Source organism: Lagopus muta, chromosome 6, assembly GCF_023343835.1.
Source record: "Lagopus muta isolate bLagMut1 chromosome 6, bLagMut1 primary, whole genome shotgun sequence".
Lineage (NCBI taxonomy): Eukaryota > Metazoa > Chordata > Aves > Galliformes > Phasianidae > Lagopus > Lagopus muta.
The window spans coordinates 57,632,580-57,658,277 of NC_064438.1; the positions used below are offsets into that span (position 1 = coordinate 57,632,580).

Sequence of the window (25,698 nt, forward strand, 5' to 3'; positions counted from 1 at the left end):
CTTTCTTTCCCCTTGGATTTTCGAGATGCTGCTGGGAAAACTTGCGCAGCCGGCGCGCAGCTTGAGCGAACGGCTGTCGGCGGGCGGCTGCAGGCGGTTCTGGGGCTGGCTGAACGCCGTGTTCAACAAGTAAGGGGCTGGCGGCGGGGCGGGACGAGTCCTCCGGATCTCTGCTTCTGTCTTCGTTCCTCATCGGCCTAACGAACAGCCTGCGTCAGAGTGGATCCAAGGGTTCATGGAATCCCAGAACGGCCCGGGTTGGAAGGGACCTCAAGGGTCACGAAGCTCCAACCCCCCTGTGCCATGCAGGGCCACCAACCTCCACATTTCATAGCAGCCCAGGCTGCCCAGGGCCCCATCCAACCTGGCCTTGAACACCTCCAGGGATGGACGGGGCATCACAGCCTCTCTGGGCAAAATAATAAGGGTTCCAACCACTGCATTTAGAGTGCTGTAATTCCTGAGGGAAGAGCGCTCACAAATGGCTTGTGTGTCACAGGTGTGAGAAGGGTTATTGCATGCCGAGTCAAGCTGTGTTTGTATTCCTCCATTAACGAAGTGATATTAAAGGAACAAACAAACAACATACAACAAACCGTAATGCCAGACTGATTAAGAACCAGCCTGTGGCAGGGAGCTGCTTTACAGGAGTGTTGCACTCCGTGATCTCCAGAGGTCCCTTCCAACCCCTACAATGCTGTGATAATAAATCTGACACCTTATAAGAAACATAAATGCTCTGCCTGGCTTTGCAGGGTGGACTACGAGCGCATCCAGGCTGTTGGGCCCGACAGGGCAGCCTCAGAGTGGCTGCTGCGGTGTGGAGCACTGGTACGCTATAAAGGCTATGAGAAATGGCAGCAGGACTACAGCGGCCTCCCCACGGGGCCCTTAGGGAAATACAAGATAGAAGCAATCAACGCCACTGAGTCTTGCATCATGTACAGAGGATTTGACTACTTGGGTAAGGTCAAACAACATAGTTCTTGTATGTACCAATGTTAATAACTGTTAATAAATGTTAATACCTCGTTCCGTAGTAAGATGTAGAGAAATCTGGTTGGTTGGTTGGTTTCCTTAAAATGCTGCTACAGAGATTCAGCAGTTCTAAGATTTTGCTGGAGGTGTGCTAGGAAGCAGGAAGAAAGATCTCAGCCTTTACTTGGAGTGGCAGTAGCACTAAGGAAGTGCACCAAAGATTGGCTGTTCAATTAACTTCATAGTTAAGAGGTTGGTTTAAAAGAAAAATAGTGTTTAAAATAGTGCCTTTCACCACCAACTGATGGTTTTGGTGGCTGTGAAGCCAAAATACTGCTTGTCCTCCAAGAATTTATGATATCTTCAAAGTCAGTAAAAGAAAAAAAGCATGCATCCATTTCTTATAGAGCATAAAAAGATCTAAAAGCGTTTCAGTTTTCCTTTAGATAACAAAAACCAGAGTGGGAATTAGCACAGTACAGCGTTCCTATTTCAGAATCATTCTTTTTCACTCAAACTTGCAGAGTTTTGTTTGTTACTTGCCTGTATCAGAGCTTTAAGGATATTACCTTAGGATGCCAAAAGGAGGTTGTTCATAATTTGAAGTCCCACAAGAGGGGACTTTGGAGATTCATTGTGCATGAGGTCCCTCTTGCATGTAGGAGTGTGCTTCTGTGTTACTGCATTTGCAATGGAACAGCCAATACTTGTTGTTGCTGGTACTCTGAAGCCAATGTTCCTTTTTGTCTTTTCAGATGGTCTTGAACACGTTACTGAAATCAAGCTGCAGAAGTGTATTTATATACAGGATGAGTGTCTGCAGAGGCTCAGCGACACAAAGAACCTACAAAAGAGCCTCCTGCAGCTGAAGATCATTTCCTGTGGGAATGTCACAGATAAAGGCATCATTGCACTTCACAAGCTGATGTAGGTGAACTGCTGAGCTCTTCTGTACCAGCCCACAGTGCTGGGTTAGGTTGCTTGGGAATGCTGAAGTCTGACTGTTTTGTGGGCTGTTCAGATGTGTGGGGCGGTGGGAGGGCTGGGATTAAGGAACTGACCTGAATAAAACCTGGGAGGGGTGGCACTGCCACTGCAGGAAATACTTCAAGTATGATTGAAAATAGTGTTGTGGATAGCTTTGAAACGACACGTGAATTAATATGTATGTGTTAATCAGCCTCTTCAGGTTGGTATCAGGTACTTAATGCAGCACTGAAGCTTGCAGCTGCAAAAGCCAGAATTGTCTGTGACAGCGTGTGAATCTCAAGGTTTTGCTTCTACCCTTGGAGCTGAGTGCAGCACATTCCCCTTTCCACCTGAAGTTACTGCACAAATCAGAGCAGGACATGCCCTCTGTCAACACACAACCTTTGCAAGAGCAATAGGAATGGTGTCAGCACACCAAGATGGTTTTGCTTGAGAATAAGAAACTACTGACAACCATGGCTTCTACTCATGACACCCCTCTGTGCTGCAGATGCTTTTCAGGGCAGGTTTTCATGGTGCCTTTTGTTATCGCCTTCCTGCATCCTACACTGCTTCCTGTCACTTGGTTACATTGTGCTCACTGTAGCCTTAGAGGTCTCAGGAGTTCTCTCTTGCAGTGTTCAGCCTGGGAAGAGGTATGGGTTGGATACAGCACCCTCCTACAGCTTGGAAGCACAGCATGTGTGCTTTATTGATTAAATTTAAAGGAAACTCGATGATGTTGAGTGGCCAGGACCTCTCTAAACTGTGTACAAGTACTGACTTTGTTATCAACTAAAAACTTCAAGCACTCCATTTGGAAAAAATCTTCTGTGAGAATCATTAACCTTTCAAATACTCTTAACAGCTGCAGTAGAATCATCCTTTGCCTGATATCTGAGCCAGCAGTTAAATAGTAGTTGCTGACTTTTCTTCTTATGTATTTATAGGAACCTTGAATATTTGTATCTGAGTGACCTTCCTGGAATAAGACAGAAAGAAACTACTGCTCGTGTCCTTCAGCAGGCACTGCCAAACCTAGAGCTGGAGCTGGATCTGGACTGAATGCAACGAGGGATATTTGATTTCATGCTCTTTATCACATGTTGTGTAAATTAAGTTGTGGATGCTGCTCTATTTACAGGTATGGAAATAAACCCAGATCTCTCAGTCCAGCCTTAAAAGTCATATGCAGTCTTTTAACAAATTTTGCAGTTAAATTTCATTAAGCTTGAGGATTCTGTGTGTAGTAGTAGGCTTTATAGGAAGCCTTAATACGTCAATCAGAAGTTACGAACTACTGTATTGCACAGAAGTTCTTGTGTAGAATGTCAGTGAACAGAATGTCAGTATTGTGATGCAGCAGTGCTGTGCAGATTTATGAGACAGTGTTGATGCCATGTGAATCATAGAGTCACAGAATCCTCGGAGTTGGAATGACAGCCATGTACTTTGTCTGAAGGTGTCACCTAGTCAGTGAGTGACAGGAGCTCCTGGGCCTTTTTTCTGCTGTTCACTCTTTGATTGGCAGTCTTTCTTTGCTTCCCTTGGACTGAGCTGCAGACAAGCAGTCTATGCTCATAAAATCAGAGCTGATGAACCAACTATCTGGATTTGTGGAGAGGTAGGCTCTCCACAATGAGCCCTGTACATTTTTGCCACACTCTCACATGGACTAAACCTTTGTACCCCTTTACTTGCAACCGTATCACTCAGTAAGAGAGTCGTCCACCCTCAGGAAAGATACATCCTTTTTAGTCAGCTCCTGAGCTTCCGTGGTAGTTCAAAGATGGGAGGTGATGATTCCAAGAAAGCCACTTTCAGAGTAATGCCCCAAGCACGGCTACAGTGCCAGAGCTGAGAGCCTCTTTTATTATCCCCAGCTGCCACCTTATCCTCAGAAGTAAATGATGCACTGAAGGGGTAACATTTTTGCTCTAGCTGCATCTCAGGCTGACAGCTCCTAGCACAGAGCAGGAGTGGCGCCAAGGGAAGTTCCTCCAGCCTGCACTGCCCAGGGCCGTGTCCAAGAGCTGACTGCTAGGCTGTCAGTTACAGCTGCACAAGGATGTTGGGTGCTTAGCAAATGCACAGAATTAGATGACTCAGCCATACAGCAATGCCAGCATTTTGAGCATAACCAGAACCACCTGACAAGGTCCAGGATTAAAATATCATATGGAATATAAAGTAGGCAGTTATGCTCAGTAAGGATGGAGCTCCTGTTTCACTGAAATAGCTCTTACTGTTGCGGAACATATAACAGAACTGGGAAAAGGAAGCATTTTTGCTCTAATTTTCAAGTAGGAAAAGGCAGTATCTTGACCATTATTAAAAGCTTACGTAGTAAAACACATCCTGTGAACTGGAAAAACAAAGCTACATTTTTTTTAATTAAAAATCAACACAATATTACATTCTGAAATTACACAAAATCCAAGATTTGTTCTAATACACAGACTTAGGCAGAATTATTGCCCGTGTCTGGCTACTGTTATAAATTATATTGAGTTGTTTTTGATAAAAACAATTTCTGTAACACTACAGGCGAATGACTTCACATGACAAAACCAGCAAATATAAATAACTTCGTATTGCAAGGAAGAGACAGACAGGAGAAGCTCTGGAAAGGCCAAAGAAAAAAAGCAGACTTCAGTAATTACATTCTCCTTCTGTTCCCAGTGCCTGTGGAGCCTTCCAGTAAGTCTAAGTCAATGCCTGTGCTCGTGATACTTTATGCCTTACACAAGATAGACATATCTTTAAAACACTGCTATTTCAGCAGGTTTGTAATCAGCTGGACCTAATTCTCCTCAGCTGCACACACACACACACACACACATCTGCCTTCCACTCACAAAGGGAATAGGTTTACAGGTCCTTGCAGGATCTGTTAGCTAGCCACAGTGACTCTGATTTATTTGGCAAGGTTACAGTTCTCCTGCCAAGTCTGAAACACAGCTAATGGATAGGCAACAGAGTTCTCAAGATTCACCCTGTAACACTGCTTTGCAGTAATCCTGAACCAGTAAGCAATCACAAATTAAAGTAAAAAGAATTATAAGTAAAGAAAAAGTAAAGAAGAATTATATTTTCTTTACACAGAACACTGGCTAACGTGAGCTTGGAGTGCACCACTTTCCTTCCACCAGTAGCCCAGAGTACCTTACAGTCCATTTCTGTATACATCATCACCTGTATTAATTCAGTTTTCCACCACGTGGCCTTTGATAAGTGCTGAAGGACTGGAACTTTGAATGCTAGGTAGTTTTTCATCTGCCACCCACTCAGATGTTAGGGAAATGGTAGTTGGATTTCCTCGTTTTGCAGAAGTACTTCTTGCTGTCCAAAGCTGGCAGAACATTGCTGCTGCTTAACTGAGGCAGGTACTGGAAGTAAAGCAAGAGTTACATCACGTGTAGTTGTTTGAAAGAAGGAGAAAGCATGCAGTTCATCTTTCAAACAGGGATATAAGGCATAAAATTATTCATACTGCACTCCTGTACTTTTCAAACTAAGAGTCACGAGCACATGCAGTTTGCTCAGCAATCCTGCTACACCTCATCCAGAATGCACTTTGCTAAATAAACCTCACCTGTCACACTGCTGTGCTGCCTATCCCCAGTCACCCGATGGAGCTGCAGTGCAGAATTCAGCCTGCAGTGAGTTCCTCTTTAACCAGGAGATTCCTTTTGGATCTGTTCAGGTGTTGTACTGAAGGACATGGTTTAGTGGGAAATACTGGTGGTAGGTGGCTGCTTGGACTGGATCCTGGAGGTCTTTGCCACCCTTAGTGATTCTGTGGTTCTGTGATCTTCTCCTATTAATTAAGGCTGCTCCAATGTGAGAACTTCACCTCCCCACGAACTGCCCAACCTGTTCTTGAGCCCGACTTGTGGGCACCACGTTAAGAAAACAACTTCCCTCCCTGGACACTGAGCATTAAACACTGCAATGAAAGCATTACCCCTGGCACGTGCTTCCGTGTCAGCTTGGCTGGTTTCCGAGCTGCTTTTTCATGTTCTTTCCCCAGATCTGCCTCCCTAACGCTGTCGAAATAGGGGTGCTGCAGCAGCTGCTCACACGTCTGCCTCTCTGCAGGGTCCATACGAAGGCAGCCCTTAGAAAAGACCAAGGGTCACACAGAACATAAAGACACATAAAGGTCTGCACGATTCCAGCTCTTTGCAACCAATGAGTATTTGCACGGATGGATGCATAGGTTTTATTTTTCAAGGAATTCTACAAATCTGGCTTTTTAGTGTCAGCTGGAAGCTTGCAAAGCAGCTCACATGAACAAATGCCACCTCTGACAGAAGGCAATACTTAGAAACTAAGGCTAGAGGGACACTTTTGTTCTACAGCAAACCATCAAGTCTCAGAAAACAGCTAAGCCCATGACTTCCAGTTGAACCAGAACGGTCTTCTTAAACTGAGGAATCCAGTGCATCACTAGCTGTGTTGTTCCAGGGTTTGGTGCTACCTAAAGCTGCACCTTAGTTTTAATGCATTCACCCTCATGGTTTCCACTTGGTGCATCTCAATGGAACAATTTGTTTTCCATGTCTGTGCTAAAGGTGAGTGGGTTAACAAGAAGCAGATTCAAAGTTTTCTCCAGTTCCCCTTCAGCTCTGTTTTTCTATGAACCTATGATCGTTCAGTGGCCAAATCTCAAACCATCTACCATCTGAACAAGCGAAGCAGACTGCATTTGTTAAGTCTCAGTGTGGAGCTCAAGCTGTAGCTCCTTGCCTCCTGGGCACGCTGCTTCGGGTAGAGGACCTTGTGAGCTTCAGCTTCAGACACTTTGCTTACCTTCATGAGAGCTAAAGCAGGGTATGAAATAGTAGGAAATTTCATTTCCAATGGCTCCTGGAGGAAAAAGAGAGAAAAAAAAGTAGTTGTATTAGCAAGCTTTTCTTTCACCACGTTGCCTATAGATTGCTGGTTAGTGCTGAGCTCGAGGGGAACGCATCTGAAGGGAGCTCCTACCATGCTCTCTGGGTCTGGAATCGTGACGCCGCTGAAGAACTGGTTGGTGCTGAACACTTGCTGGTGCCTGGGAATAAGATCCCCTTTGAGCAAGGAGGAAACAGAATTAAAATCAGTCAGAACAATTGGCTGGTTTTACAGTGTCTGCTATGAGCAAGCTGATCTAACAAGGCTGGCAGCATCCAAGAGAATACTTCAAGTACCATCAGAGGAGCCAACAAAATACTGTTCTGTGAGCACCCCCCATCAGTCACCTCAAGGAATTGGAAGTTTAACTCTACTCCTAGCTAAGGAGTTTACGGCCCCAGCTCACCTTCCTGCCTGTATACATTGCTCAGCAAAACATCACAGTTCTCCACTCGTTCCAATACGAGTTACACACGGAGCTCTGTTCCCTCCCAGCCCAGAAATCAGTCACTGCACAGCAGCATCCACGGAGGAAACCCATCCTCGTGCAGCCACGGTGGGCCTGCTGCTTACCCAGCGTTCTGCGGATCAGGTACAGCTGGTCCACGTCCGACTTGCCGGGCCACAGCGGCACCCCGGAGAGCAGCTCCGCAAAGACGCAGCCTATTGCCCACACGTCCACCGGAGGGCCGTACTGCGTGTCCCCAACCAGCAGCTCGGGGGAGCGGTACCACCTGGTGGCCACGTAGTCTGTGTAGTAATCAGCCGGGCCAGCTGGGTTGGGGTCAGGAAGGAGAGCAAAAAAGTGGGGTGTGGGGTCAGAAGGGTGCAGACGCAGCTCAGGGCAGCAACAAGAGGCTGCCCAAAGAGGCTGTGATGCCCCGTTCATCCCTGGAGGTGTTCAAGGCCAGGTTGGATGGGGCCCTGGGCAGCCTGGGCTGCTGTGAAATGGGGAGGTTGGTGGCCCTGCATGGCACAGGGGGGTTGGAGCTTCGTGATCCTTGAGCTCCCTTCCAACCTGGGCCATTCTATGATTCTGAGATCAACAGCACCTTTGGGACCCACGTGAGCTCCAGGAACAGGATGAGTCACTGCCCACCAGCAGAATCCAACTTTGCAAATACTCAGGAGTTGAGAAAAACCCAGAGCATGTTTTTCTCAAAATGAAAACACACAGAGCTCGGCTGCAGGCCCCGTGCCAGCTCTCAAAGCCCACATGATTTGCTTGAACAACAGCTACAAAAATAAAATCGGGGGCTTTATTATGATGGAAAATGTGAAGCTATTGTTTGCAGAGATGGCACCTTCTGCCAAAGGGAGCCCTCCTGCCAGGGAACTCCAGCTGTGCCCCAGCATTGCACAAGCAGTGGTCAGGCCAGCCGCCGGCTCAGCACCAGCAGGGAGCTCAGGGCACATTAATTATAGAGGCATTCAAATGTCTGAGCCAGCCCTGTTTAATCTGCTCTGGGGATCCCAATCCAAGCATCTCCAGTGCCTTCAGCAGAAGCTCTTTGTAAAAACACACCAGCCCTTATATGTTACACAAGATCATAGAATCATAGAATCATAGAATCACTAAGGTTGGAAAAGACCTAAAAGATCACCCAGTCCAACCGTTCACCTATTCCCAATAGCTCCTACTAAACCATGTCCCTCAACACAACATCCAGTCTTTCCTTGAACACCCCCAGGGTCGGTGATTCCACCACCTCCCTGGGCATCCATTCCAGTGCCTGACACTGCCTGAAGATGTAACATTACTGAGGCCTGAAAGCCCAAACCTGCACTTCACTGAGCCCTGGCATGTACCACCCATGGAGGCAGGCAGCAGCACTCACTCAGCATGCGAGCAAATCCGAAGTCACAGAGTTTGATGACAGAGTGTTTCGTTATCAGGATGTTTTCTGGCTTTACATCTCGGTGGATGCACTGGAAACAAAATCAGAAAGTAAAAACCAAACCACATCAAGGTTAGAAACAGCTATTTTAGCTTGGAAAACAGCTATTGTTAGCTTGGAGAAGAGGGGACTCCAGGGAGACCTCATTATGGCCTTTCAGTACTTGAAGGGAGCGGAGGGGAACGGCTGTTTGTGAGGGTGGATGGTGATGGGACAAGGGGAATGGTTTTAAAGTGAGACAGGGGAGGTTTGGGTTGGATATGAGGAGGAAGTTTTTCAGCCAGAGGGTGGTGAGGCACTGGCACAGGTTGCCCAAGGAGGCTGTGGATGCCCCATCCCTGCAGGCATTCAAGGCCAGGCTGGATGTGGCTCTGGGCAGCCTGGGCTGCTGGTTGGTGACCTGCACACAGCAGGGGGTTGGAGCTGGATGAGCACTGTGCTCCTGTGCAACCCAGGCCATGCTGTGATCCTGTGATTCTATTTAACCTGGCCCTTGGACAAAGAATTGCTCAATTTAGCTGCTGTTAGTTTCTTCTCCTAGGGACTGAAGTGCTCCTTGCCAACCCAGCATCACAGAGTTCCAGAGAAGGGTGACTGCATAAAACCTCATCACTTGTGATCTACAGCAGGTCAGGCTGTGCTATCTAATTGTCCCCCAGCTTTAAAACTCCATTAAATCTTTCAGACTGAGAAAGAGAGAATGAAAAAGTCAAATCACAGCTCTCATTGGTGCTGCTCAGGGGACTTACGTTGTGTTTGTGACAAAAGTTCACAGCTTGGAGGGTCTGCCAGGTGATGCTCCTGACCAGATGCTCCGGCACCCTGTAACAAGAGAGCACATTTTTACTCTTTGGGTCAAACAATTTCACTATTACAGGAGAAAGCAGAGCCTGTTGCAGGAGGCAAAGCTCTCCTGGGAGACTGCTGTCCCAGCACAGCAGGAGGAGCTGAGGGACCATCAGCACCACTTCCCTATCTGGTCAGCACAATGAGAGAGCAGGATGTATGGCAACACAGAGCATGCCACAGCACCCGGTGCCACTCAGCCAGTTTCAAGCTCAAAACCCATTTTATTTCCTACGTTTAATGCTGCAAGACTTTTGATCCATCATCAATAAAAAAATAAGCCAAAATGAAATGCAAGAGGCTGGCTTCAGGAGACCCTCCGCTGTCAAAACAGAAAGTCTTGTGCTGATGCAGCTGTTGAAAAGCTTGAGTTTCCTTGCAGAAACATCCTAGAAGGCTGAGTGCTGTGCTGACAGAGGGATGAAGCTGGTGAGATGACCCAGAACAGTGAGTGAAGAGGCATGAGCCCTCCCTGACTGTGAAAGGCTTTACCTTCTGCAGGAGCAGAGATCAAAAGCCAAGTATGGCTGCCAGGGGGAAGTTGTGTGCTGTGAGAGTGGTGAGGTGCTGGAACAGCTGCCCAGAGAGGCTGTGATGCCCCGTCCATCCCTGGAGGTGTTGAAGGCCAGGTTGGATGGGGCCCTGGGCAGCCTGGGCTGCTGTGAAATGTGGAGGTTGGTGGCCCTGCATGGCACAGGGGGGTTGGAGCTTCGTGATCCTTGAGGTCCCTTCCAACCCGGGCCGTTCTGTGATTCTATGAACTAAGGAGGACATAGGAGGTGGGATTGTCACAGGAACAAACCTGGAAAATGTTCCTTCTGTTCTCGTAGCTCACACTGTGTGCACGTGGCTGTTTGCAGAGGAGGGTATCTGACCCCTGGGAGCTCCGCAAGGCACAGCTCAGGAAGTCGTGCCAGCCAACACACACTCCTGGGCTCCACCACTGCTCTGCTACACAGCAGGTCAGTGCCATCATTATGGGCTGTGTCCATGCTGGCTGCTCTGCCACAGCCCTGACCTCTTAGCAGTGGGACACAAAGCCTCCTGCAGCCACTCAGCCCCACTGCTGCCCCGCCAGCTGCACACCACCCAAATGCTCCTGCTCAGCGCCCTGCTCAGCATGATCACAGAATCACAGAACAGCCCAGGTTGGAAAGGACCTCAAGGATCACGAAGCTCCAACCCCCCTGTGCCATGCAGGGCCACCAACCTCCCCATTTCACAGCAGCCCAGGCTGCCCAGGGCCCCATCCAACCTGGCCTTCAACACCTCCAGGGATGGACGGGGCATCACAGCCTCTCTGGGCAGCTGTTCCAGCACCTCACCACTCTCACAGCACACAACTTCCCCCTGACATCCAACCTCCAGCTGCCCTCCCTCCACTCCAAACCATTTCCCCTTGTCCTGCTGCCATCTCCCCTTTCCAAGAGCTGACTCCCCTCCTGTCTGCAGGCTCCCTTTAGGTACTGCAGGCTGCACTGAGCTCACCCCGCAGCCTTCTTTTCTCCATGCTGAACAAGCCCAGCTCCCTCAGCCTGTCTTTGTAGTGGAGGTGCTGCAGCCCCCTGCTCATCTCTGTGGCTCCTCTGGAGCCTCTCCAACAGCTCCCTGTCTTTCCTGTACTGGGGGCTCCAGACCTGCACACAGCACTGCAGCTGGGGCCTCACAAGAGCAGAGCAGAGGGGGACAATCACCTCCTGTCCCTGCTGCCACCCCTCTGCTGATGATGAGCCACACCATGCAGGAGCACAGGTGGGCTTAGGGGCAGCAACAGGTAACCCTGGGCACCGTGATGAGAAATCTGTACTGGTATGAATGATATTCTTCTGGGAACTCTTCAGAGCTGCAGTGGGCTCCCATGGACAGCCCTGGCTCCTTTGCTCCAAGCTCCCAATGAGAGAAGGGCCACTCACCCCCGCGGGTGCTTATCCAGCTCGTGGAGAACGGTGTGGTCGCAGTACTCAAAGACCAGGTGCAGCTTCCTCTTCCTCCTGAACACCTCCAGCAGGTTCACCAGGTTGGGGTGTTTCAGTTGCTGTAACACACAGCAGGCAGGTCGGTTGGTTACTGCACGTACCCAGGCTTTGCAGCTATGAAAAGCGGCTCTCCTTGGGGAATCCCACAGTGACAGAGCAACACATGGTGAGGAAAACAAAGAGCTCCTCCGATAAGCACAAAGAAAGTACGTGGACTCAGCATCTCCAAGCTGTTGCCAGAATTTGGATGGGTTATCAAGCATATTTCTAAGCAAGGGAGCTGCAAAGGGCATTGCCTAGGAGCCACACTAACCCTGCCTTCCAAGGGGCCTCTCCATCAGACAGTGCCTGCAAAGGAGCAGGGAGCAGAAATGCGCAAGGAGCTGCAGCTGGGGAGCATCCCAAAAAGCCCTGCTGCGATTCCCCCTCTAGGAAGCAGCAGTGTTGGCTTTCCACTGCCCCCAGCGGGGTCCACATGCAGACCAGCTCTGTTTTGCACATTTCCAGCACACCCCTCAGGATCCACCTGCTGCCCACTGCATGGAACGGTCCTTTATCAGACCAACATCACACAGGCACACCTTTGGCAAACAGCTGCTGCTGAGCCGGGCACTGCTGCCACAAACAAGCTGTTACTATTGACAGAAGGCTGAGCAGCCAGCCACGCAGCTCTGCACTCCGTAACCCAGCGCTTCTGGGCTGCTGCTGGCCCTGCGGCCCTCAGGATGCTGCTCCACCATCTATGCTACCACAGACTTCTGCACTTCTCCTGCCCGCATCTGCAATGCCATTTAAATCTTAATGTACTGTTTGCTAAAACAGCACAGCTATCAGGCCTCTGTGCTCCTCTGACGGTAACGTGGTGTTGTTACTTATGGAGGTGTTCAGTGAGGGATGAGGGGATAGCATGAGAGGCATTGGGAAACGCTGTGACCTGCAGAAATCTCCTCTGCTTTGGGGAGCTGAGGGCCACCTGCTTCCCAGAAAGCAAAGCTGGGCAGCTCCGTGGAAGGGAGCAGTGCAATAAGCAGCCACAGGCTGGGAGCATGGAGAAAGGAGCTGGAATCATAGAACCATAGAGTGCCCTGGGTTGCACAGGAGCACAGTGCTCATCCAGCTCGAAGCCCCTGCTGTGTGCAGGTCGCCAACCAGCAGCCCAGGCTGCCCAGAGCCACATCCAGCCTGGCCTGGAATGCCTGCAGGGATGGGGCATCCACAGCCTCCTTGGGCAACCTAAGGAACGGATCAGAACATCATTCTCTGCAGCTCTATGGGGTTCTGTTAACTTCAGAACCTCAAGCCCTTGGTGGACTGCAAGAATGCGGTCTGTCCAGGCTGACTGCATGGCTCCTGTGAAGAAAACACCTTACAGGGGCTCCTTTGGCGTTTGTAAAGCTGTTTTTCTCCTGCCCCGGTGTGGCTGCCCCCCTACCAACGCTGTGTTATGGCAGAGGAAGGGAAACGTAGGGACGGAGCGTTCCTATGGCTGTGGCACGGCTGCTCAGGGTGCCATGGAGACCAAACGAACACAAGAGCAGAAAGAGGCAGACTGAGCAAAGGGCTGCGAGCCACAAAGCTACGGACACAACCTCCGGCTGCGGGAGCTGTGCCTGAAGGCTCCGGGGAAGGAACCCCAGAACCACGAGGCCAGAGGCCAGGTCAAAGCCATTAGGAACGCGGCCATCCCTTCCATGGGCACAGCGGCCACGTCAACCCCTCTCCGCAGCGCACCGGACGGACGCTCGCCCGCCCCCCGCGCGGTGCCGCCCACCTTCAGCATGCGGATCTCCCGCAGCGCGATTTTCCGGATCACCGGGTCCTCCTCGGACTCCAGGAACTTCTTGATGGCCACGATCTGACCCGTCTCCCTGTTGCGGCACTTAAAGACGACGCCGTACGAGCCCTCCCCGACCTTCCCCAGCTTCTCGTACCGCTCCATGGCGCGGCTGCGCCCCGACCTGAGCCCGGAGCCGCGGTCAGCACCTCCCCGGGGCGGGGAGGAGGAGGAGCTGCGCCCGGGGCCGCCGGGACGGGCACGGCGCTCTCCTCCAAGACCCGAGGGCTCCGAGCTGCGTGCGGGCAGCAGGGAGCGGGGAAGCTGATCCCGAACCTGGAGCAGCCCGGTGGGCTCCTACCAGCAGCAGGCCTTCCGTCTCCTTTTGTACTCGCACACACCGCGCGGGAGCGGCGTGGTCACCGTCCCTGGAGGTGCTGCAGAGCCGTGGAGATGCGGCACTGAGGGATGTGGGCAGTGGGCACGGAGGGTGGGATGGGGGTGAGCTTGGAGAACTCAGCTCAGAGAACTCACTTTTCTGAGTGATTCTATGGCTCTTTGTGCGATGTCCCCCAGCAGAACTGCAGGTCACCGAGGTGCTCCTGGCTGCATCAGGAGAGCAGGGCACTCAGCCCTGCCTGTGGCCCTTCCCACCGACTGCCACGAAGGCAGAGATCAGCTTACCGGGCTCCATCCGATGAGGCATTGTTCCCAGCAAGTGCACCGCACCACACCGAGGTATCAAATAAAGCATCGTTTATTTGGCATAGACTGAAACGAGCAGCAACAGAAACAGAAGCAGAACAAAAAGCCTAAGTTGCCCAAATGGGAACGCATTCCATCAGCCTCGGTTACAATCTATGAAACAAAACAGAAAGTCTCAACAAACAGACGGCGCCCATCGGAGGCAGCTGGGCATGGACCACGTGGCCACTGGTGCCAAACTGCTCAGAGGAAGCAGGGAGGCTCTGCAGTGGGAATCAGCACCTCACAGCTATGTAAAACCGGGCTGCACATTTCAGAACACACCATGAGAAACTTCAACAGCTCCAAAAGGGGGTTGGCACCTGGGGCTGCTCACCCAGCACTGCTCACCTCCACTGCCACCCAGGGCACCCAGCTCAGTGCTGCAGAGCTCAGCTTCCTTCACACGTGGAACTTAAACCTCTCCCTCACGGTGCCCATCCAGCTGCCCACTCGGCCAACTTCCAAGCATTGGTGGTGGCTGACTTTGAGGTTCTGGACGTACATCAGTTATCAAACCCTGATATGGATATGGAACTGAAAAGCCAGACTTGATGTAAACCTCAAGTCAGTACCAAGAACGGCTTCTGAATGACACAGCTAAGTAGATAAAGCACTACACAGCACGCAGTCTGCTGGTGCTCCTTCCTGACCTTCAGAACACCCACACTGGCAACAAAGCACATTACTGATGCACCACGTTGTGTGAGCTCATCCCATCGGTGTTCAATTCCAACCAGCAGGTTGGTGCCCACACAGATGTGCCTGCACTCCATCTGTCAGGTTGGGAGTTCAATCAACCTCCTCCAGTTCTGCTCGCAGCCTCGAGCCAGGCCCAGCTCAGTGCCATGCTCCCATTCCTGCCCCCTCACAGCGATGCACAAAGCTCCAGACCCATCTCTCTTAGGGCAGCAGGATGGATGCTGCATGCTGCAGGGCTCCATTAAGTTGTGTGCTGTGAGGTGCTGGAACAGCTGCCCAGAGAGGCTGTGATGCCCCGTCCATCCCTGGAGGTGTTGAAGGCCAGGTTGGATGGGGCCCTGGGCAGCCTGGGCTGCTGTGAAATGGGGAGGTTGGTGGCCCTGCATGGCACAGGGGGGTTGGAGCTTCGTGATCCTTGAGCTCCCTTCCAGCCCACTCCATTCTATGATGCTATGATTCCACGATTTCAGAGCCTTCCCATCTTACCAAAGCACTGCTCCATCTGCCTACAGACTGAAGCAAGCAGGTGGACGTAAGGTAACAAAACCAGATGCCATCATCAGCCCAAGGTACCTCAAAGTCTTAATGAACGAGAAAGACAAACGAACCCACATGGCTTTTTAATGGAGGAACAAAACCAGAAGGAACAAACGCAGCTGACAGAACAGGGAAAGGGAAGAGGTGATGGAAAGCTTTAATACAGAATACTGCTTCTTATCGTATTTATTTATACCACCCAGCGGGGAACGCGGCACCCAAAGCCCAAGAGGAGGAGGAGGGCAGAGCAGAGGGCCGTGCAGCTCCGCTCTCCCCCTGGGAACAGCATAAATAACCTACACGTCAGGGCAGCCCGATACACGACGCTTCCATTCGTTAAGGATGAGGCCCGGGTGCAGTTTCCACCTCCTGCCACCAGGCTCGTCCCTAACTTGTGAAAATAAAGCATAGCTATTTTGTACATTTATATATATATATAAATATATATATAGATATAAAAATACACGCCGCCGGTCAGCTGGATACACATGCACACATGCACACACACATGGATGTGTCTGGCACACACCCACCCGGCAGCAACACGTCAATACCAACACTGCATTTTGTGTACAGCACCCCTACGTCTAGCAAAGAAGAAAATCCCTTTTATGGCAATTCTGCAGGCAAGAAGAAAATCCATACAAAATACTTGGTTGTACAAAACTGCATTTTTACAAAGTCCGACGCTGTAACATAGCCTCAGTAATGCACTACATCTCTACAAGGAAAAGAATCGTCGAATCTTTATACAGCTGTAAAAAACCAAACCTGTGAGCTGCTCCACAACCTTCCTGTGCTCAAAGTTAGATCCGTGACACCACCCTAGCAGCAGATTAATAAATAAGGATTAAATAGTCTATAGTACAAAGCCATACCGAACGGCAGACTGAAAACCAAGGAGCTCTGCGGATACTTTCACTCCCTACACAAATTGGGGTTTTTAATTAAGAAGACTCGGTATAAAAGGGGGAAACAGCCACTAGGTCTGTATCTACAGAATGCACGGTAAGCCCAAGGGAAGTAAAATAATTAACAGTTTATGGCACCTTTACTGAATAACATTATTTTAAAGGCTCTGTTTCCCTACACTAATGAGTAAAGGGCTACTTAGATCATAGCTTTTATTAAGCAAACTTGACATAACCAACCACACAGTGGCAAGAGACAGAACCAGCTGTTCCCAGCTGCTAAAATGTATTGATTTCCACCTGAAAACAGCAAAACGTAGGTGTCAAGAGAAGCAAAGAGTCACAGTCCCACATGCACTGAGTTTCCTAATGCTCCTTTTCCCCCCGCGGTGAATCCCCCACGTCGGGTCACTGCAGCTCAGTAACTGTTTTCGTGGCCAGCCAAGATGTAGAGGTTGCTGTGTGCAGTTGGGTTCTCCGTCGGCCTGCTCTCCAGCACCACCACTCTGCAACCAAACACAAACAACACCCAAGAGTCAGCAGCAAAGCACACAGTATGTGGCTGTTACAGCTTTCTTGAGGCTGGGGGGAGAGGGAGCTCCTAAATATTGGGGCATTTTCTCCTTTAAACCCATTACCTCCTTTCCCACTCTGTAGCATCTCTTCCTTAACAACACCCAGGCAAACAAGGGGCAGGGGAGCAGTCTGCCCTCCCACCCACAGGCAGCCCCTCCTGTCCTTCCCTTCTGCACCTCCATAGCTCTGATGGGATCCAAGCCAGAAAGGTGTTACTGGAGCTCACCTGAGTGTAGTAAGAAAGTCTTCTGTCTGGACAGTGATAAAAGGAGGAACCGGGCAGCTTGAGAAGGATGGAAAAAACTGCACAAAGCAGCAAAAGCTTATTGTGATCAACTTGCTCTACTGGGGGTCAGTGGGAAGGAAATCACCACTGCCTGTCATAGAATCACAGAACCACAGCATGGCCTGGGTTGCACAGGAGCACAGTGCTCATCCAGCTCCAACCCCCTGCTGTGTGCAGGTCACCAACCAGCAGCCCAGGCTGCCCAGAGCCACATCCAGCCTGGCCTTGAATGGCTGCAGGGATGGGGCATCCACAGCCTCCTTGGGCAACCTGTGCCAGTGCCTCACCACCCTCTGATGAAAAACTTCCTCCTCATATCCAACCATGCAACACAACAGGCAGAGCCCTGCCACAGGCTGCACAGCCTTTGTATGTCTGCAGTCAGAGGTGGCTGTGGGAAGAACACTCAATTCCAATGGCAGTGCTCAGGCACAACCAGCCCCCAGTGGCTCAGGTGCGCAGCACAGACTGCAGTGGGGAAATACACAAACACACACCTCCAAACCCAGGAGAACTGGGGCAGCTTCAGCAAAGCTCTCCCACTGGAGGCAGCAGTGTGCACTGCAGCCTTAGGGCTAACAAGGTGAATGCACCACGGCACGTTCAACCCTCAATGAGCTCAAGTTTGCTTCACTATTTCCACTTCTCAGGGTCCAGAGCAGCAAAGGCCTTTTTAGAAGTGATCTGTTGCCAGATAGCGTCAGTTCAGCGTGAAAATCATCACAGCTGTTGCAGGTAGAAACAAGTGAGACTTGTCCTGCAGGACTGCCTACGGATGGATCTGCTGTGGGATGGAAGCCCACATGTGTGGAAGCTCATTGAAAGAAAACAGGTGTGTGTTTCTTCACACTGATTACCTGTCAGAGCCCAGTAAGCGAAAAACCCTGGTTTCATCTGATATCTCCTGGGTAACCTGCAGAAAGATGGAGATATTAAGGTCCATTTCAGAGGCAAAATGAGATGCCCTGGTGTGAGCTGGAAGGAAGAAAGAAATCAAAAATGCAAATATAATGCAGGGAAAATTACAGGACTGAATCAGACAAAGTGGTGCTAAGTAAAGAAGCGTTCTGAACTTGATAAAGTAAAGCTCACTTTAAATCATTTTTTTACTGCTGCTTACACCAGATCTGCAGAGCCTCTGCGCAGAGCCTCTGTGTGATGCTCCTGCAAACAGAGGTGCTTAAAGCACAGTGTGAGCTTGTCAGGAGCAACACATCAGGGCAGTCAGAGAAAGCGAGCAGCAAGCTGAACCAGGCCAACAGGGGGCACGAGCACTGTCACCTGGGGAGCAGCTGGGGGGCCTAAGGGTCAACTGGCAAATAAGGAGCAGGACGTGGTCAAACCAGGAGACACTGGGAGGTTACTCACTTCATCTGACTTGAAGCTCTTGCCCTGCATGCCGTGTTTCCAGAAGGCCAGCACGCTGTCCTGAAGGCACACTGCAGAGCAGAAACACAAACTCAGCCCCACGCCTGGCTTCTCAGAACCAGGAAATCTGGGATTCTCACCAGCAGCGATAATGGGAACCACGTGGACAAAGAACACGGGAGACTTTGACTCGTGACAGAAGGACGAAACTAAAATCTGTATAAAAACCTGGTTGGAATCACCATTTGGATCTGAGGCACACATTGCTTTCTCCAGTTCAGCTCCAATCACACCACTCACACGCTCACTGTTTGCCAAGACACAGGCCTCTGTTTTTTCCCTTTTTTCCCATCACTTGCCTGGCTTTTTATTTTCCTCCTGATCTGATTCTGCAGAGACGCACTGCCAACAGCAGTTGGACTGCTGGGAATTACAGCTCAGTGCAGTGATTACTTCCAAACAGACACGAGCACGAAGAATGGGGAGGACTGTGCCACCAGGCCAAAGAGAGAGCGCAGTGAACTGCCAGCTCTGAATGATTTCATTATCAGATTCCTTAACATGATGGTGGAAGAACCCAGTGCTCTTTAAGCAGTACTGCAGAAACTGTGTTTATACAACGCTTTGTTCTCCTTGTGTCTGTGCTCAGTGCGAGCTGTGTCCCAGCTGCACACACCAAAGGCACTCAGCACAGCCCTGGGAGCAGAGGTTTTCTCAACAGCCAACTCATCTGCACCACAGACTGGCCGTGCACCAGCTGGCAGCTGCCCTCCTTCCCCCATCCTCAGCCCTTCCGAGCAGACAGCCCAAACACTCACCCACTGACTCAATGCAGAAATCAAAGCTCAGCTCGGAGGCCAACTTCTTGCTTGACTTCAGTTTCCCTTGTAAATTCACTATTTTCACAAATTCTGAAGGGAAGCAGAAAAACAAGCCTTAAGAGCCATGCCTGCAAAGGATTACTGATGGCATGAAGTATGAAATACTAATTGCAGCTTTTAGGTACAAAAACAAAACGCCCACACCTGACAGCTGGGCTGTGTGCCCCAAACAAACCCTGCTCTCAATATGAATAGAGAAAACTTTCTTATCTAAAGATTTCATGTCTTTAGACTTTATTGATGGCCTTCCTGAAAATACCCAGCTTGGTGCAGGAACGCAAACGCCAACATCAAGGCTGCAAATGTAGGCAGATTAAAGTCACTGCAGAGCTCCCAGCCAGGTCCTGACCTCTGGGGCACACACATCACTGCTACAGTCACTGTGTGTGCATTTGAATTCTTGTCTGCAATGCTGCATTACAGTGTGGTGGGAAAGAAGCAAGAATGATGAGCCTACGGAGAGGGAAAGTGGAACTGTGAGAGCCAAAGTGAGAAGAGCAATCCATAGCATCAGTTACCTGCGTGGTGTGTGTCAGTGACATACACATGAGTAATGGAGAGAGAGCTATTAATTAATGGCAGGGGTGAAATGACTGGGGCCAAAGAGTTGTGTGAGGGCAGCAGGCTGCCCAGTGGTGCTCATCACTTACTGTCCAGGCAGACCAGCACGGTGTCTCTTTCCAGCTGTGTCACATGAATGGCATCCAGCTGCTGATTGCCTTGTGGAAAAGGGAAGAGATGGTTTTATATCACATCGAAGAACTCAGCTCAGAAACCCCCTCAAACTCTGCTGATTGCCACTGTGCTTTCATACACTACAAACGTTCTGCAATCTACTGCCTTTGCTGTTCTTTCACCCTTTGCTTAAGTGCTGCACAATCCAAGAATGCTGTGGGAGCAGAGCAGGGCCCAGGGACGAGCCTATGAGCTCCAAGCATGTACTCAATATGAAAGCACTGCCCGTTAGTGGCAATAAATGAAATGCATTTCGTGTTACAGTTCAGCACAGCAAGTCAGCTTGCTTCAAGGAGACGAATTACAATGAACAGAAGGAATCATTAAGGAATCTTTCCCCCTACAAAAAGTGCTCTTTTCCCCTAAACTCACATCTGGAAAGATTATCGTGCTAATATTGAACTGGAGTTGAACGGTTTGCATACTTTTTAATTAATGAAGTTCTCATCACAGCTGTATTTAAATGTAAAGAAGTGTATCCAAGAAAGACAGCAAAGCAAAGCATCTGCAAGATATCAAGCAGCTTTTGAAGATAAACCAAAACATTCTCCTTCTTAATAGGCAGCTGAAGACAACAACCCTCCCCCAGGGGTTGGAGGACAGACAGGAATGCATTTATGTGAGTCCTGACACAGGAATGAAGGGGAAAGAGCATGAAGACTGACCCCAGCAAGAAGTATGCAACCACAAATGAGAGTGCAACCAGCAGGGTCTGCATTACTATTTAAGGACATCCAATAAGAGATGTGTCTAAAAATGAAGTCTTCAGGATCGTTCACACTGAGGCTAGCAAATCATCACAAGAGGAACTTGGGATCAGCTTCAACGCGCTCTATGCAGGGAGGCTGCCTCATTTTGCCTCGCACAAAGGTTTCCAAATGACTTCTGAGGATATTTAGCAGGCTGTAGGACAGGCCAGGCTTACCTGCACCGATTTCTGTAAACCACGAGGAAGCAGAGTTCAAGTTGATTGTCTCAAAGTGAACCACCTGGTTTGGCTCGGCGCCTTTGCTGATAGCGACGCAGACCATGGGGTATTCCTGCTCTGGGATCACCAGCATCTCAAAGACATTCAGAGGGCTCGGCAAAGGAAAATCAAAGTGCTGGGGGTAAAAAGCAACACAGGCATTTGTGAAGTTTCCCTTCCGCCTTGGAGATGTGATGCTTAAAACGACACACACAAAGTGTAAAAGATGCAGGGCTGCTTTTTGCTGCTGCTAAGAGTGTTTGTAAGCTGTGCAGGCTATGACCTGTGCTCATCCATCCTGCTGGTACTGGGCTACATCCAGCACTGCACCCATTTCAGCCACTGGATTTTCTTAGTCCGTGTGTGTCAAGGCACATCTGCAAGGGCTCAGAACCCACAGATGTGAGCAGATGGAGATGGACTCTCCATCACAGATTGCAGAAAGGTTATTTCACCACCACGTCACAATTAGGATGATGGGGCAGGTAAGAGGGACAAGCACAAGCAAATGTTCCAGAAGGAAATATTTACCTTTATTAACATGAATTTCTGCATTGGCTCATACCACTGTAACAGAACAATTCCAGACTGCAGCGCACCGCAGAGGTACTTGTGTCCTGTGTATGGATTTCTGACTATAAGAAACAAAGAGAACAACACAATCAATCCCTTCTCATTCCAGAAGACTAAATGAAAATAAAAATTGCAGGTATCTTTACAAATCATTCAACAACCAGCCCCACTTTCACACTGACAGCTGTTTTCTGCACAGCCATTTGAATATCCACAGCAATGAATGCTGTGCCACGTTCCAAATGAACGCACTCACCCTTCTGATTATGAACAACAAGCATGTGGTAAGTCCCAGTGAAGAGGCCAGAAAACAGAACCACCTTCTTCCTGGGGCTGAGGAAGGGGAGTTAAAGGTCTGGGTCCAGCTGTGACTTAAATAAAAACCATCTCCAAGCAGCCCACATGCCCAGAGCCTCCCTGTGAGCTCTGACAGCTAATGCAATAAATAAGATGGAGGGCTGGTTGTTCTTTTGGCTCAGTTACATACAAGAGCAGCCTGATTTCAGCAATTATGTATAAATATGCCAACTGCAGACACTTGAGATGAGCTGAACAGGATCGCCACGTTCACAGCTGGGTACCTCGTACTGTAACATCCTATCTCACACAGTGCTGGGGTCAGTTCTCAAACAGACACAGAACTGTCATCCTCCATTGGGTTTCCCAATAGATCTTACTTTAGATAGCAGCATGTTTAGGTTAAGAGTTGGTATGAAAAATTTCGGTTGAAGTGATAGGACAAGGGGAATGGTTTTAAAGTGAGACAGGGGAGGTTTGGGTTGGATATGAGGAGGGAGTTTTTCATCCAGAGGGTGGTGAGGCAGTGGCACAGGTTGCCCAAGGAGGCTGTGGATGCCCCATCCCTGCAGGCATTCAAGGCCAGGCTGGATGTGGCTCTGGGCAGCCTGGGCTGCTGGTTGGTGACCTGCACACAGCAGGGGGTTGGAGCTGGATGAGCACTGTGCTCCTTTGCAACCCAGGCCATGCTGTGGTTCTATGACTCCCTGATTAATTCAATGGGAAGTTATGCATGTACTCACCTATGCAGCATTTGTGACACCCTTTTGTGTCAGGAATCTTTGTCGTTAAGGCAAACTTCCTGCAACAACAGGTACAAAAAGCACATCAACCAGAGAGGCTGAGGTCCTTCCATGCTCCCAACCCATCCGTGTTCCAAAGCACTGTCATCTGTTACTAATTGCAAGAGAAAGACTTGTACCTTGGTAATATTTTGTCAGGAAACCTATGGGTTTGGATGTGAGCAGCTAGTCCTGTTTTTTTGGCTTGTTCAAACAAAGCTATCAGATTATGGGAGTAGAGCTGGAACGTCTTCCCTGCAAGAGAGAAGAGCACGCATTGCTGTGGCACACGTGCCTCCACCAGGGAGCCGTGCACGATAGGAAAATGTATGTAGAGAAAATTACCTTCTAGAAAAATGGACCACATGCGTCAGATATTTCAAGTCCAATTAGGAAGAAAAATAAAACAAGACAACGATAATAATGCATATAGAGAAGACATGGCATTCAATGCAAAGTTCAGTAACACTAACAAAGCTCTGAAAGTTAGGCACGCATTTTTAGGAGGCTGTAATTACACCTCAGCAATTAAATACCCCGGGACATTTATCCATAAATCAGGGGAAGCGGTGTGACACAAACCCACACCTTAAAGGCACAACGCTCCTCTCGCTCTGTGTGTCACAACCCTCCTGTTTCCCTGCTGGAAATTCCAGGAGAGCAGCAGAAATGCTTTGCCCCCATCCACGTGCTGGATTAACAGCACCTCCCTGCCACCTCCTCCTCCTTTAATTTCAAGCTGGTTTTATTCCCCAACTCCGGCTCATTCTGACCATGCAGCCAGGCTACAGCACAGGATCAAACCCAGCAGCAACACCGCAGTAATGCAGCTGCATTAGCAAGCTTGAGCTTAATCCTCCCTTCATTTGCTTATGATGTTTGAGAGTGCCCTGATGCAGCTCTCCCAGCTCAGGAACTGAAGAGGAGGACGCTCCAAACTCTCTGGGTGCTGTTATCAAATGACAGCTCCAGCAGTTGGACAAACACCCACGGTTTTCCAAACTGATTCAGTTAATAAAACGGTGGGAAACCGTGGCCAAGAGATTCCAGCACTTGAATTTTAGCTATGGAAATCTTTCCAACTGAAACACTCATGAAAAAAACCTTCCTATAGAAGCACAAGGAACAGAGCAGTTTTCTACTTCAGAACAGCGAACATACGATGTACTGAATTATGATTTAAGTGCCTCTCTTTATCATCCTTACATTTTTTCTTCCATTATACGTACCTGACAAGGACATCAAGGTGTTATTGATAACATACAGCCAGGTGCACTTCCGGGGAAACAACTGAAAAGAGAAATTGTTTCCTTTAGTAGAAGCACGCAGGGGTTCATCCCCACAGCTTCCTCTGCCTGCTCCACATCTGTCACTGTTCTGCAGCAACAGCCATTGGTCAAAGTCCCACTGCATGGCATTTTCCCCTTCAATTCTTCCTTCTGGAGCCCTGGCTTAGCAATACTGTTTTGTCTGAAGCACCTTCATTCATTCCCTCTCCTACCCCCAGAACACTCCAACTGGTAACAGTTTCAGTTAGCAGCACAGAGGGGTGATGGGCAAAGACTGGAGCAGCTCCTGGAAGGCAGTGGGGCTGCTTTTGTTGCAGAGGAAGGAAGTTACACAAGGGGCAGCCAGCCTGGACTTGAAAAGCTGTAAGGGTAAGAGCCTCCTGAAGGGAATTCCAATGACAGCATCCAGGAGTCTCAATCCTGAAAGGAGTAACGCAACAAGGACACGGATTTTGTTGGCTGACTGAATTTATTGAAGGTTCCCAGGTCTCCCATGAGAAAAAAATCCAGAAAGAGAAAAATAAAAGTTCCTAGGATTAAGCTGTTTTGAAAGCAGGCCATTAAAAAAAGGCACCAGCAGAGCGCTGTGCTGAGGGAGCTCTGCAATCACTGCAGAATATCACAGAACCATAAAATTGTTTGAGTTGGAAGGGATCTTTAAAGGCCATCGAGTCCAGCTCCCCTGCAATCAACAGGGACATGCTGGAGACCAGGATCTGCAAAGGAACAGCTGCACTGCTTCAAGCAAACATCCACCTATTTCCAACAGGCACTGGAAAGTGATATAATTTAACCAAAGAAATGACCAGCACAGCAAAGTAATGGATACAATGCTACACCCAATACTTCTCAGCTTGGAAACCTGCTGAATCAGACAGGGCTTCTATGCATTCAGTGAGCTCCAGGGCATTTACCTCCCCCAGCCTGTTCAGTCTCTCCCCTCCAATCTCATGTAGCTTCCTTCATTCACAACTCCCCATAGCAAAAGGTGGAAAGGGGAACAGTTGCTCCCTATGGGCCCCTGCCAAGCGACCACAAGATGGGAGAGCATTTCTGATGCAAGTATCACAAACCCAATGGAAACCAGGGCCTAATGCTGAGGATGAACTGGCAACCACGAGATAAACCAGGATGAAGAAATCTAAGGTTAAGATGTAAATCAAATGACCAACGGTAATCAGATGGAGGCAACAAGAGAAGCCAACCACGCAGATAACTGGGAAAGCAAAAGGGATAACTGGGAAAGCACACGGCTTGACAGGAAGGAACATCTGGACTACATGATGAGTGGACAAACTTGTGCTACAAGCAGATAAAAGCCCAGTTAATGACTGGTTTGACCATATCCTCATGTCAGCGGGCCCCAGGGAAAGGCCTGCTGCTTTACTTCACAGTACTTAAGAACTGGCTCAAAGCCCAAGGCCTCTCTAAGTTATTTTCAAAGGCTGCTGGAAGACAACCAAGGGCCTCAAGGACACATTTTTAATTCACACACTCACAGAATCACCAGGGTTGGAAAGGACCTCCATCACAACTCCAATGCCAACCCGTCCCCACCACGCTCACTGACACGTCCCTAAAACTCCCCAGGGGTCACAAGAGAGCTGTGCAGAGCAGGCTGCTGTGCACACACCTCCTTCAACAGAGCACCTGCTACTGGGTGCAGAGAAATAGGGAGATGTGAAGCACGTGTGCAGGATCCCTTCCAAC

At 49.4% G+C, this 25,698-nt stretch overlaps 3 protein-coding genes across 6 annotated transcripts in view; 1 reads left to right on the forward strand and 2 right to left on the reverse strand.

The window, feature by feature from the left end:
* Positions 1-20: 20 nt before the first annotated feature.
* Positions 21-4,604, forward strand: DMAC2L (distal membrane arm assembly component 2 like). Its single transcript, XM_048949229.1, has 5 exons — positions 21-129; positions 756-964; positions 1,734-1,905; positions 2,898-3,091; positions 4,495-4,604. Exons 1-4 carry the CDS (start codon positions 26-28, stop codon positions 3,010-3,012), a joined length of 600 nt encoding a protein of 199 aa, XP_048805186.1. The 5' UTR covers positions 21-25; the 3' UTR covers positions 3,013-3,091; positions 4,495-4,604.
* Positions 4,318-13,797, reverse strand: CDKL1 (cyclin dependent kinase like 1). Of its 2 annotated transcripts, XM_048949204.1 has the most exons (9): positions 13,338-13,795; positions 11,504-11,625; positions 9,494-9,566; positions 8,685-8,775; positions 7,420-7,620; positions 6,940-7,022; positions 6,763-6,819; positions 5,915-6,067; positions 4,318-5,336 (listed from the first exon to the last, which is right to left on the reverse strand). In XM_048949204.1, the coding sequence occupies exons 1-9, from the start codon at positions 13,503-13,505 to the stop codon at positions 5,235-5,237; spliced, it is 1,050 nt and encodes a 349-aa protein (XP_048805161.1). In that variant the 5' UTR covers positions 13,506-13,795; the 3' UTR covers positions 4,318-5,234. The 2 variants fall into 2 exon arrangements, with proteins under 2 accessions (XP_048805161.1, XP_048805162.1); XM_048949205.1 differs by lacking the exon at positions 5,915-6,067 and having other exon boundaries at positions 13,338-13,797.
* A 1,594-nt stretch (positions 13,798-15,391) lies between these two features.
* The window catches only part of MAP4K5 (mitogen-activated protein kinase kinase kinase kinase 5), a 58,372-nt gene continuing 48,065 nt past the window's right edge, over positions 15,392-25,698 (reverse strand). For all 3 annotated transcript variants that reach the window (XM_048949138.1, XM_048949139.1, XM_048949140.1), the window contains 10 exons: positions 23,929-23,989; positions 22,840-22,954; positions 22,661-22,719; positions 21,579-21,682; positions 21,006-21,183; positions 19,996-20,064; positions 19,283-19,375; positions 18,465-18,535; positions 17,954-18,009; positions 15,392-16,740 (listed from right to left, as the gene is read on the reverse strand). In XM_048949138.1, coding sequence (XP_048805095.1) covers positions 16,653-16,740; positions 17,954-18,009; positions 18,465-18,535; positions 19,283-19,375; positions 19,996-20,064; positions 21,006-21,183; positions 21,579-21,682; positions 22,661-22,719; positions 22,840-22,954; positions 23,929-23,989 — 894 coding nt within the window. In that variant the 3' untranslated portion in view covers positions 15,392-16,652. The remainder of the gene's footprint in view (positions 16,741-17,953; positions 18,010-18,464; positions 18,536-19,282; positions 19,376-19,995; positions 20,065-21,005; positions 21,184-21,578; positions 21,683-22,660; positions 22,720-22,839; positions 22,955-23,928; positions 23,990-25,698) is intronic.

Coding starts and splice junctions, on each gene's coding strand:
- CDKL1 (XM_048949204.1), bottom strand. CDS start 13,505: ATGGAGCGGTACGAGAAGCTGGGGAAGGTCGGGGAGGGCTCGTACGGC. Junction 11,626..13,337: donor GGGAGATCCGCATGCTGAAG/GTGGGCGGCACC, acceptor TGTGTGTTACAG/CAACTGAAACACCCCAACCT. Junction 5,337..5,914: donor CACGGAAGCACGTGCCAGGG/GTAATGCTTTCA, acceptor CTTTACTTCCAG/TACCTGCCTCAGTTAAGCAG.
- DMAC2L (XM_048949229.1), top strand. CDS start 26: ATGCTGCTGGGAAAACTTGCGCAGCCGGCGCGCAGCTTGAGCGAACGG. Junction 130..755: donor CTGAACGCCGTGTTCAACAA/GTAAGGGGCTGG, acceptor CTGGCTTTGCAG/GGTGGACTACGAGCGCATCC. Junction 1,906..2,897: donor ATTGCACTTCACAAGCTGAT/GTAGGTGAACTG, acceptor ATGTATTTATAG/GAACCTTGAATATTTGTATC.